Genomic DNA, 13,767 nt, shown 5'->3' on the forward strand with positions numbered 1-13,767 from the left:
TTTGTTCATGATTCCAAATTCAATAAAAATCTATTGAACTAAAAAAAAAAAAAAATTTGCATATATACAAGTCAGTTTATAAAATGATAAATGTGTAACTTATGTTGTGAAATACCAACTTACATGTGTAAGTTACACTTGCTAGTTGGTGTTTTCACAACTTACAGAGGTAAAGTTATGAAATACCTACTGGCTTGTGTAACTCAGACATATAAGTTGCTGAGTTTCTCCTTTCAGTTTTTCAAGGTGTAACTTTGTAAAACGGCTGCTTTCATGCACCCCTGAATGTATTTTAGAATTGGGTCTACATCAGAAGACCCTTTTCTACCAGAGCTGTATGCATCTCCACTTGATCATGATTAATTCTAATTTCTATGTTCTGTATTTAACATGGGGCTGTATGATACAGACATTTAAATATTTGAAACCTTTTCCAGAGATGGGAATGTAGAACTAGAGGACATAAATTTAAGTTGCAGAAGGGTCCCCTCATTTACTGGAACTGATTGATCGTTTTGGTAAATTTTCTGGATATAAAATAAATTGGAGTAAATCAGAGGTTCTTCCTTTGAATGTGCACTGTATAAAAGGAATATTTGATCCATTCCCATTCCTTTGGAAGGAAGAGGGAATAAAATACTTAGGTATAATGATTCAAAGGACATTAGAAGACACTATTACAGTAAATGAAAAATCCCTATTATTGAAAGTCAAAGAAATGTGTGAGCATTGGAACCCATTACATCTTTCTTGGTGGGGGAGAGTCCAAACCATCAAAATGATGATCTCGCCTCTAGTTTGTTACTAAATGAGTATGTTACCAGTTTATTTTCAGAGTTCTTTTTATAAAAAATTAAATGGGATTCTTACAAAATTTCTTTGGCTTGGTAAAATTTCTAGAATAGGCTTAGTACCTTTGCAAAAATCTCAATCGATGGGATGGGTAAATTTTCCAAATTTCTATAGATATCATCAAGCTTTTATTTTGCGTCAGGGTATGTATTGGATCCTTCCTGAACTCATGGAGAATCTGCCAGACTGGTTGATTCTGGAAAGTCATCTTATGACCCCACTTCATCTTAGCCATATCAAGCTTCCTAGAATATATAAAGATAACATTATTTTTCATTCAACTTGGCCTACGTTAAAATATATAGATGCTTTAACTCTTGTTCCAGTATAGCAATCTAAGTGTCAGTCCCTATGGTTAAACTCCAAGATACAAATCAGCGAGTCTAAAATTCTCTGGAAACATTGGTTGCAGGTAGGTATTCGTACTTTAAATGATGTAATTTTGAATGGGAAAATGGTTGATTTATTACAGTTACAATCATTCGATATTTCAAAATCTCAAGGTTATAAATGGTTGCAGTTGACGCAGGCCATTCAGAAAGGGTTCCCTGACAGGCACAATTTAAAAAATCAGTATAGTTTGCCGGGTCTATGTTTCCAGACAGATTTTCAAGGGCATCAGGCCACAAGTGGTATAAATTAATATCTGAACATTTGGTGAAATAAAACTAAAACAAGCTTAAGAGACGTTTGGAGTATAGAAACAAAGCAGCATAGTTCTGCTATGCAATGTCCACAGATTTGGACTTGGAGAATAAGATGTATGCTTTACACGCATACTCTCAGCTGAAATTATATGTACTGGCCCTGCTGGATTTGGTTGACATGAGACACTGGTTGTATTGGTTTATAATTAATTCTATCTTCCCGCTTATTAACTGTGATATGTACAACTAGTCTTTTAAGTTATCTTTTGTATATTTATAATAATTATTTGTATATTTTGTATATTTATTTTGAAAAATAAAAAAAAAGATGTACAGCATCAGCATCTATGAGACAAACTTGGTTCTTTTTGTTATATAGAATATTTTGGACCCCAGTTCGTTTTCAAAAGTTGGATAATTCAAAGTCTAATAGATGCTGGCACTGTCAACTTGAAGTAGGGACACCGGATCATCTTTTATTTTTTTGTCCGTTGATACTCAATTTTTGGAAGTCAATTTGGGGCAAAATTAATATGGTATTAGGTGACTCTATTCCATTTTCTCTGTTAGTGCCCCCTCTCTGGAACAGTATCCCGAATTATTTACGCGAAAAAACAACTCTTGCCAATTTTAAGGTGCAGTTAAAGACATTTCTCTTCCTTGATGCTTTTGTAACTTACACTGTCCTGCAACTCCTCCAGCCCCTTTACCATTTTAGTCGCTCTTCTCTGGTGTGTTTAGGGGTGGAGTCTGACTTCAGCGCTGCTTGCCACAATTCTGACAGGACCTTAGGTGCTGGAAATGTAGGCCTGTTACCCTGGTATACATTTCTGGCGTCTAGGGTCCTTACTCACTGAAATTCTGGAAGCGTCACCTGTCCATGACTGACAAGTGGCAGGCATCACTTCCAGAATTGGTCCCATTGTGCCTATGCTGAAAACCCAATTGGCTAGAGGAGACTGAAGACAGAGTTAAGAACCTCTGACTTGGATGTGAACCTTGTAAAAGCACCTTTGCTAATAAATAACCTGATCAAAGTTTATGCAAGAGTAACATCATCTGTAACTGGGATATTAGTCACTTATGAACAGAAAGCTAAGCACCTACATCTTGAATTGTTCAGACCTCTCTTGGTCTTTAAACTGTTTGGTAATAATTCACTGGTTTTCCTAAGGGTGTTTTTACATTTTTAATAAAGTATGCTAAGCTCTCAATGCTGGAATTAGTGTATTAGTGCCCTGTTAGCACACAGCTGTAGTAAGTTACCATGATGGGCACTTCTGTTTAGGTGCCCAGAGGCATCATAGGCTATGCATATTCTATAAGGGCATCTGGATGCTCAGAATCCATTATAAAATTGCAACCTAAGGAACTCAAAATTACACCAACCATAAACCTGATATAACTGCCTAAATGAAGCAAAGGGTGCACAAACTTACAATATTCTGTAAGTTGCAACTTGTAGACTCGCCCATATGCTGCCCCCTTAGCATTTGCACTAGGTCATAAAGCACACCTTTATAGAATAGTTATTACAACATTCTGACATCTAAGTGCTAGTTCAACGTGCATGGAGCTTGTACCTACAGTACTTTATAGAATTGCCTTTCACACACATGCTAATTCCCACATTAAGAACACAGGGTGGGAGGGGACTAGATGAGTATTGTAGATGGAATGGGCGTCCGTGGACTGCGCCTTATAGTTAGTAAACATTAACCATTGCGACAGCAAATAATACCAGTCTGAAATTCCATTAAATCTGTATTAAGTGCATCAATGTTATCTATCATGCATATGAATGCACAGTAAATATTTTTTAATGTTAACTGTACATTAATTGCTGCAACTGACACATGGTAACTGTAAATATTTACTGTACTTTAGTTAAAGGGCCCTACAGTTAACAAAAACACTACGAGGGGCCATGCAAAGTTCTCAGCCCAACCAACAAAGTTGGGGCAGTCTCTATCAATGGCTATACACTTTGTCCAGTAATTTACCACTTTTTCGATCTGTCGGAAAAATACAGAATGAAAAATGTGGAAAATTGCTTGCCTAAGTGTGTAGCCCTTGAAGGAGACTGCCCCAACTTTGTTGGCTGGGCTGAGAACTTTTTAGCGGCCCCACGTATAAAGACTAATGCTAGCATTTATCTTATATAGCACCTTTCACCTATGTAACATTGCATAGCATTTTTTTCAAAGACAAGTACTGTACTCCCTTAAAATAAAATGGGAGTCCAGAACAATGCAATTTAATCATCAAGTGCATTTATTTGTGTGCTTTGTAGTTTAAGGGGTTGTATCTGATCTCCTTCATTGTTTTGCTCGCTGTCTTCTGTATAGATGTTATGTTGTCGGATGTAGTTAATGACAGAATCTGGCACTAGGTACTTGACACTTTGCCCTCTGCGCAAAGCACGGCGGATGTGTGTGGAACTCTTTTCATTCTGAATCCATTCTCTAACCAGGTGAATGTTGTGCTGGTGCTTAGTCAAGAAATCCGATTCATAGATGAACTGTAGAGGATCATGCCCAACCCGGCTGACACACACCAGCCCAAACTTTTCAACTAGTTCTTTAATGTGTTCCTCCTTCCACAGGTTGGGGGTGCGAAAGGTTTCTAGCACATCTGCGCCACACAGCAGCTTCAACTCAGGAACCGCTAAAGAACAAACACAGCAAAAATCCATAATGTGTTGTTAGAGTACTAGGAGCTTCATCAGAGCAAATATGAATGTGTGAGAAACACAAAAAAACCTGCTTCTGAGAACAACATATCCACCAAAATAAATTTAATACCTACTACCAATATTATCAAAGAACTGATATTATTGGTGAAGAAGGGAATAAAAAAACAACACTTGACAAAATAAAACTGTTTATACATTTTGACCATACAAAGGCAATTTTCCAGCTTTACATGGGTAAATCACCCAGGTACAATAATATGCTGACTGAAAACAAACTTTACAAGCAGTGGCACTGGTGACCATGGCTCGAGGGCACCAGGATGTCTCCACAATGACATCACACGCATTCATGACATCATCACGACAAAGTCCATGCATGCACTTAGGCCCTCCAGATGGGACCCTAAAAAAAAAAGAGGTGATGAGAGGCGCTGGCTGCCTACAGGATGTGCCTCTTGCCGCGAGAGGCACATCCTGTAGGCAGTGAACTGGTGCTGGTGCCTCTCCTCCTCAGTGTCTCGCGGCACACCTCAAATCTCGTGGGGCACACTAGTGTTCCGCACCACAGTTTGAGATACACTGGTGTATACTATTGCCCGATACTGCATATATGCTCCCATAATAATAAAAAAATAAAACGCGCAAAAAAACCCCCAAAACAAAATCTCCTCTAAACTTGGAAATCAGTACAAATTTTTTTTTGGGGGGGCTGCATACTCAAACACATTGCCCTCCTTTTTTACTGCTCACATTTACCTGCATTAAAAACTGGATGGACTTAAGTCAGGAGGAATGAAAGTATGCATAATGATTTCATATGTGATTTGGGGCAATTACTACAAATTTAAATTTTGCCTCACTGTCCTAGATTTTGAAAGGGAAACTCCTTGGTATTCCCTTTCAAAGAAGGAAAGCGAGCTTACATAATCTTCCTAGTTTGATTACTACTCCCTTTGCATTCACCATAACTTAGATCAAGGGTGACCATTTGCAGGAACACACCCTCATCTGTTTAGTAATGGTGCTTAAATTAGCAGCTCAACAGTTTTTCTAAGAGACAATTCTAGAGCAGATGAGGCATCATCTACTTTTACCCACAAATGTACATGTTAGATTTTCTTATGTATCAAAATCGATTTTTCAATTGTCTAGATTTTCTGTTCAATGCAAGTTTGGGTAGTATCTAGGAGCCATAGGAAGGGCTAAACAGTCTGGAGAAATACAGCTTCTGTTAGAGGGCTAAGACATGCTGCCATTTTTCCCTGTCCCTGCAGGAGCTCAATTTCCCTGTCTCGTCCCCACGAGTTTTGTTGCTGTCCCTGGCCCTGCCCCATTCCTGTAAGCTCTGCCTTAACTGCACAAGCTTCGAACACATGATTTTAAAGTGCGTGAGGTTTGTGCAAATTAGGACACTTCTTGCAGGAATGGGGCAGGGGCAGGAAAAGAACTCACCGGGACAGGAAAATACATTCCTGAAGGAGAGCAATCACGTGTACAATGCTGCGCTATTGATTTGGAACCACAGAACATTAGGGGGGGGGTGACGATAGAAAGAAAAAACTGTTGCAGCGTGAAACAAAATGGATACACAAGCTGAATACAGTTAAACCATTTGGATTGAACAACACACTTGAACTAAGAATGTTTGTTTAGTCTGTTTGGTGTTTTCATACATATAACCTTTTTCATCACCCACAGCTCGTTGCCGCTCTTATAGGGAATTTGAACAGATTATGAATGCTTTGGTCATTTTTGCGCTGATTATTGTGATTAGGATATATTGATAAAATAGACAGCTAACGTATAAGCAGAGTGTTACATTACGCTATTAAGATTGGCAACATCTTTGAGGTAAAAAGTCAGGTATGAAGTCATCCTATCAGGAGCCTGTATTTGTTCCTGACATGCGCATTGCTGAGTAGATCTTGATTTACGGTAACTGCAAATGTCCAGCGTCTCTTTGCAGCCCGATGCCATTGTTACCAGCACTCCTGTTACTTCTGGAGTCGCTTACAGCACTGGTAGGATTTGTTAATTTGAATGTGCATTAGTCTATGTTTGAGTGTTTGGTTGTGACTTAGCGTGACCTTCAGCAGGTCATTCGGTCCTCATCCCTTATGTGTCCTTTTAGAGTATTTGGGACGTGTTGGCTATAAACGTCAAACCAGTCCATGATTTCCCCAGAAGAAGCCGTTGTAATCGGCTAAACAGGTCCTTTAAGATTACAAAACTTTCAGAAAAGAAATTAAAACCCTGCTATTCAAGAAATCCATCAAGACAAACTAACTCCACAGGAAGTATCTTAATCGCCCAAAGTAAACCTGCTCAACTATGTAATCTCTCCTGGAATTGTCCAGGTAACCTCTAATGTAATCCGCCTTGAACCACAAGGTAGTGGCGGAATAAAAGTCACTAATGTAATGTAATGTAATATGTGTCCTAGCATTTAGTTTTTAAGAATTTCATAGAGTAATTTATACAACAGTGGCCAATACATTTTCTGAAACCAAGAAACGCTTGATTCATATTTCTCCCATACTGGCAGAGTATTGAATGGGATTGAACACAGGCTAGTTATCTTTTTAGGTACACTTTATTGGGTGTTACTAGATAATTTCACAGTAATGAAAAACAGTCTATAAAAAATGGTTGGTTGGTTTTTCAAGGATCAATGATAGAAATCAGGAACCGATAAGCTCAGAATAAGTTTATTTACATGTCGGATTCTGAGCTGGTTTCTGAGATCCTTTTCCACCCATTCTGTATGATACCGTTTAAGATCTGTTCATTGCTGTAAGTAGGAACCCAATTCTATTGAGAGTTAGCTAAAGCCCCATGCAACCTAGCCAAGTGATTGATGCACTAACATCGCTTGGCTATATACACACAAAAAAGGAAGGGTTTTAGCAACCTGAAAAACAGACAGGTTTTTTTTTGGTTTTTTTTTAAATAGCATAGATATTTGGCATGAGTTACACACACAAAATATCTGCCCCATAAAAAGAATGAAAAAAGCTGCCCTCCCGCCTGCTAATGATGGGCTGCCCCATCGAATGCAGGATACAGAGGGAGGAACCTAAGGCCCTCACTGGCTCAGATGCATAAGGCCCTTCACAAGGGGAGGGGCCATTGGTATCTGAGCCAATCAGGGCCTTAGGCCACTCCCCATGTATCACAAATCCCTTGAAAGATACGGGCAGGGGAGTGGGTTGGAGGGTTCAGGTGACCTCTGGTGGCAGGGGAGTGGGCATCCCTCCTTCCATTTCATTGCCGTGGGGGGGGGGGGGGGGTGATGGGATGACATGGCAGGAGGGAGTGGGCATCTCTTCTGCCAATTTTTGCTAGTTTAGGGGGGGAGTATGACAGTGTCACGTTCTTTGGGGAGTTGTCAGGGAGGGTGGTCATCGGTGGAGGGGGGCATTTTTTCTTTTAATAGGGCAGATATTGTGTGCCCATTAAAAAATAAAGAAAAAAAGTTTCCTGTACCGAACAGCTGAGTGGCAGGAGGCTGCTTTTGGGGCTTCTCCTGCTGGCTCTGCGTATGTGTGAGAATTGCTCTCACAGCAATCAATTGGACGGGAGAGACGGAGATTATTACGAACCTCTATGCGAATCATTTACATGCCAGCTTTTTAGTGCATCAATAGCTCTTTTTGAATCAGTCAAAAACCAGATCGGAGCAAGCTCACACGGTCTTACAAAGGTTCTAATGAACATGGATCTCTCTGTAAAATACATTAAGGTATTATGTAAAATATCTGGAGTATTCCAGTCAATACATGGGCATTTGTTGGCACTTTCAAGAGCAGCAATTTGAGGGGAAAAAAGCAGGTAAAACCTCCCCCCAGAACAAACCCCAATCTCACATGCATTGATCTTGCTGCAGCCATGAGCATTGCCGTCTCCTGGCTGCAATAATGCAAACAGTGAGATCTATAACCTATCTGCCAGGCCCCAGTTTCCAACATTCTGCATCACCCCAGCATCAGCAATAAGACCTCCCATTCTTGAACCCTACCCCTCTCAAGTCTTACCAGGGGATTTTCCCTGGTGGCTTGATGGAGACAGAAATGATTTCTGGATGTTCCTGCCCAATCAGCTTCTGAGTTTAAAATTACACCTCTGACTCTATAGTAGTATCCTTAGGGAAGTATATATCTATTTTTGGTCCATGACAAAATCACTATCAAACCACACTGCCCAAGTCCCATTTAAATATCTACAACATGGAGATGTTTAGTGCAAATAGTAGCTTTCTAAAATCGCTACACGTGCCTATCTGTGATCTAGACATATAAATGTTGCTATTTATATCTCTAGATGCTTCTAAAATAGTCTTCTTAGGAATACTAGTAGGCTAAAATGCAGCTTTCTGATAGAACGATCTATGGGAAATGCAGAAGGATGTGGAATCATGTGCAGAAACTTATTGTGAGGCCTGACTGCATAAATCAATATGAGTAAAATATGGGACCTAAAAGCAGGGCCATGTGCAAAAAACACAGTGGCTCAAAGATGGGACCAAACCTGCTTTCAGATATGAAATAGTAAAAATAGACTGTATGTTTATATGTGCACCCATGGGAGCCAACTTCTTAAAATGATTGGAGGTGCTAAACCCAGAGGAAATTACCCTTCCCTGGACATAGTCAAAGAGTTTGCTCAATATTGGGAGTGCTCAAGCATCCACAGAGCTGGCTCCTATGTGTGTGCACCATGTAAAGGGAAACCAAAATGAAAACAGATAATTCCAACAGTGCAATCATGCTAATTTTGACCTTCTGTTTTCAGCTTAGCTCTAAAATGACCATTTACTTGCAATTCACTGAATTATTAGGTGCTTTCAAGACCAATTCTGTCTTACAAAAATACATGGAAGAAAAACGTCTTAACACTAGCGGAAAGAAAAATGCTATATTAATTAGTACAGTCAAACCTTGGTTTGCGAGCAAATTTGTTCCAGAAGCATGCTTGTAATCCAAAGCACTCGTATATCAAAGCACATTTCCCCAAAGGAAATAATGGAAACTCGGACAATTGATTCCACGACCCAAAAACTTGAATACAGTATTATATGTACTCGTATTGCAAGACTTTGCTCGTTTAGAACCATTAGCTCAGTTGTGATGGTGTGACGTGTGTATACCGTATGTACAGTGGTACCTTGGTTTGCGAGCATAATTCGTTCCAGAAGCATGCTCGTAATCCAAAGCACTCGTATATCAAAGCACATGTCCTCATAGAAAATAACTGAAGCTCGGACGATTCGTTCCACATCTCAAAAACTGGTATGGATAGTAAGTAGATGCAGAAGAGGGAGGGTTAAGTGACTTTGCCCAGAGTCACAAGGAGCTGCAGAGGAAATTAAACCCAATTCCTTAGCCAAAAGGAGCCAGAACAAACGAGACCGACTACTGTACCTCCCTCATCGCCCGACTCACTTCCTTCACTTCTAGCTTCTCTAGCATCGGGAGCTCCACTGTGTGTGGCATGGTGGAGTGCCAGCACCACTGTCACCTGCAGTCTAGGAATTAGGAGTCTTCCGTGAAGCGTCACCCACGAGCCGGCTGCCAGCGTCTCCGCCTCTAACAACCACAGGTCCTCCAGCGGGGTCCTTTATTGTCAGCGGTAGCCTGGTTGCCAGTGCCCCGCAGTTGGGTGGGAAGCGACTGAATAGGCATGCGCGAAGCTGGCAGGAGGACCGGCATCCACGCGACTTCCCTGGTGTTCTCAGACTCCAGCAATGTTTGAGGTGGTGCCGGTGTCTCCGCATATTGTTACAGCTTGGCAGCAGCTTCCAGTGGCCTCGCATGGACAGCTGGTAGCTCAACAGCCTTCACTGAGGGGGGGCTGGCTGTGTGGGCACCCACAGCGTGCTCTGACCCGGCCTTCATTTTCTGGTGACAGCAGCGATTTGGGCCGGCCTTGCCACCACCCCTTCCTCCCTGCGCTCTCCACTTTCTCTCCCCCCCCCCCCAATGTGCCGCTCGGGTGCCTCTGGAGCTGTGCCAGGCCCTGTCCACAGCAGCCTTTGCCTTCTGTGCCCTGCAGTTTCTATCGTTGCCACCGCTGCATACACAGAGAGGAAATATAGACACGTGAATAAGTGCTCGTTTACCGAAGCAACACTCGGTTTGCGAGTCAAAGTTTGCTGGAGTGTTTTGCTCAGCTTGCAAAACACTCGCAAACCGCATTACTCGCAAACCGAGGTTTGACTGTATTTCTATTGTGCCTGTCAAGTTCATCTAAAACACTCAGGATGGAAGAAAAGCTAAAATGATGAATAAAATGTTGTGTTGTTGTACTCTTGAATAACTGAATAAAACTAGAAATCTACTACAGAATTGTTTGATAGGTCAAAGAAGGCTTCTAATGATTCTATGATCTGCACGTGTGTGTTATAGTGATTCTAGGTATATACACTACTGAATAGTTACAGGAAAAACTGGTTGATGGATTAGCTATATGCAATACAGGCTCACTAGAGAGCATGGCAATGTTAGTGCACATTATACTATAAAGAAGAGTAGGGACCTAATTTCCTTTTATAGAATAGTAATGTAACAGGTTAGATATGCCATCCACAGGCCAATATTTAAAATGAAATAACCGATCAGAAATGCTTGAGTACCTGATTGTAAAGCCGCTTAGATAACCTTGATAGGCGGTATATAAAAATCCTAATAAACTTGAAACTTGACCCTGGTCAATCAAATTTTTTGTTCATAGCTTTCTGGTTCCCTTTAGTGGCACTTGGCTATTTCTGCTGAAAATTACCAGTTAGTGCCAAATTCAAAACTAGATAACTCATGGGTGCTCCAGGGGGCGGAGCCGAGTTAAGTGCCGATATTCAGCCTCTCACCGCAAAAGTAAACTACTTAAATCAGGCTGCTTAAATAGCAGTCCTATCTTTAAGCAATTTGATTTATGCAGTGATGGACTGAATATTGACTTCACCTTTTATAACTGTGGTTCCCAACCCTGCCCTGGAGGACCACCAGCCAGTCAGGTTCTCAGGATAGCAATAATGAAGCAGATTTACATACCTATCACTCATATGCAAATCTCTCTCATGCATATTCATTAGGTTTACCCCAAAACCTGACTGGATGATGGTCCTCCAGTAGAGGGTTGGGAACCACCGGTTTATAATGTTAGCCAGCTCAAAAGAAAACAGATATTCAATGCCCGGATAGGGCCAGGCAATAAATATCCAGGAATAACAGGCTGGTAGGTCAGTCCCGGGAGGCACAAAGGGCTGACCCAGGAGATTCATAGGTTTGTGAGGGGTTTTTTTTGCTGCCTGCCATTGGGAAGGAGAGTGCGAGGCTGTTGGACTTGCGGTAGGGAGGGAGGGGGCTGCTGGACTTGCGAGGGAGAGAATAAGAATGCATAAGGAAGATGCTGGACTGGGGAGGGTGGGCATAGGGATATAGAGGAATGATACTGTACACAGGAGAAGGGGATCATAGAATGGTGAGATGATGAAGGCAGGGAGATAGGCATAAGGGAAATACTAGAAAGGGGGTTCATAGACAAAACCGCGGAAGACAAAGGCGCGCCGACAACTGAGCGCAAGATGGAGGCGTGCGCTGAAGAAAATGACAGTTTTTAGTGGTTCTGACGGGGAGTTTTGTTGGGGAGCCCCCCCACTTTACTTAATACAGATTGCGGCAGCGTTGTGGGTGGTTTTAGGGGTTGTAACCCCCCTCATTATACTGTAAACTTAACTTTTTCCCTGTTTTTAGGGAAAAAGTGAAGTTTTCAGTAAAATGTGGGAGGTTACAACCCCACAAACCCCCCACACTGCCCCCACAATGCGTTGCGATCTGTATAAAGTAAAGTGGGGGCTTCCCCTAAAAACAGTTATTTTCTTCGGCGCGCACCTCCGCGCTGCGCTCAGTTGTCGATGCGTGCCTTTGTTTTCTGCAGTTTTGACCTGACACCAAAAAGGGAAGTATAGGAGACAGAGAATGGAGATGCTTGCTAAGAATGGGAGAAAAAACGTACACAGAGATGGAAGATGAATGGTGAGTATGAAGAAAGAAGACATGTCAATTGGTCAGGAGACCTGGCAAGTCAATTAAGAGTAGACAGACAGAAACAGAAACCAGAGTCTATGACCGATTCGATGTGAAAAATAAAATGACCAGACAACGAAAGGTAGAAAAAAAATTATTTTCTATTTTGTGATTAGAATATATCAGATTTGAAATATGTATCCTGCTAGGGTTGGTGTTACACATAACTGGAGACTACAAAGCCCAGGCTGTGTGCTTCTTTAGCTTCCAGCTGGCTTATGGCTCTCTCTAACCAGGGGATAGTTGCCCTAGTTGCACTCCCGTAACACTATTCCTGTCATGTGTGACTGATGTATTCTGTTAGTTTTTCTATGCAGCATTCTGTAGTAATTTGACTTCAGTTTTCTCGATAATGGAGGTGATATTTGTGAGGGGGAGGAAAGGGGCGACAAGGGTTTTGTTGATCCTTGCTCTGTATTATTTGTGATTTATAAAATGACAATTGTACAGAATATTGTTTCTTTTTATACTTTAATAAAATAAGTTCAGTATAAAACTATTCAATGTTTGCGAAGATGGGATGGGGACAAATTTTTCCCCATGTCATTCTCTATAATATTCATGAGATTTTAGACATGAACAAGCTCTCAGCCAAATAGGTTCCCAACTGTCTCAAAGTTGACCAGAAGTGTGATTGTTTGCCTCACAATCCATTTTGGATTGATTTTTTGCAGGATCCTGTGGGATTTTTGAACCCTCTCATAACTATAGATGTATATGAGTGGTTATATATGGAATCAGTGGCGTACCAAGGGGGGGGAGCAGTCCGCCCCAGGTGCAAGGCCCGAGGGGGTGTTCAGCTGGCCACTTACTGGGGAATAGGCTGCTGCCGGGGAAAGGCTGCCATTGCCGTCATCAGAAAGAAGCCGAATTCTCCCTCCCTGCTGCTTCTCTTCCCTGAGCCGAGCAACTCTAGCCGTCCGACGCCAATCACTGCCTGGCTGGCCCGGAATGTCCTCTCCGACATTAGAATTGACGTTGGGCTACCAGAGTTGGTCGGCCCGCGGGAAAAGAAGGAGGGCGAATTCGGCGCCGGCATGTTTCTGATGGCCAGTGGCAGCCTTTCCCCGGCGATGGTGGCAGCATGGTGGTGGTAGCGGCGGTGGCATGGAGGAGGGAAGGGAGAAAGAAAGAAAGGGGGGGAGCCAGAAAGAAAGCAAGGGGGCAGGATGAAAGAAAGAAAAAAATGGGGCATGGGGAAAGAGAGAGAAAGACAGACATAGAGAAAGAAAGGGGGCATGGAGAGAGAAAGAAAGAAGGGGACAGGGTGAAAGAAAGAAATGGGGCACGGAGAGAGGGAGAAAGACAGACATACAGAAAGAAAGGGGGCATGGAGAGAGAGAAAAAGAAAGAAGGGGACAGGATGAAACAAAGAAAAAGCTGGGGGAGGGAATGAAGTCTGGAGGCGAGGAAGCATACAGGAGGCTGAAAGAAGGGAAGAAATATTGGATGCACAGTCAGAAGAATAAAGTGCAACCAGAGACTGATGAAA

General features: G+C 41.9%; 1 protein-coding gene across 2 annotated transcripts in view; it reads right to left on the reverse strand.

The window, feature by feature from the left end:
- Positions 1-3,251: 3,251 nt before the first annotated feature.
- The window catches only part of NMNAT3 (nicotinamide nucleotide adenylyltransferase 3), a 170,580-nt gene continuing 160,064 nt past the window's right edge, over positions 3,252-13,767 (reverse strand). For both annotated transcript variants that reach the window (XM_033958964.1, XM_033958963.1), the window contains one exon: positions 3,252-4,166. In XM_033958964.1, coding sequence (XP_033814855.1) covers positions 3,757-4,166 — 410 coding nt within the window. In that variant the 3' untranslated portion in view covers positions 3,252-3,756. The remainder of the gene's footprint in view (positions 4,167-13,767) is intronic.

The sequence above is a fragment of the Geotrypetes seraphini genome, chromosome 9 (genome assembly GCF_902459505.1).
Source record: "Geotrypetes seraphini chromosome 9, aGeoSer1.1, whole genome shotgun sequence".
In the NCBI taxonomy this organism is placed as follows: domain Eukaryota; kingdom Metazoa; phylum Chordata; class Amphibia; order Gymnophiona; family Dermophiidae; genus Geotrypetes; species Geotrypetes seraphini.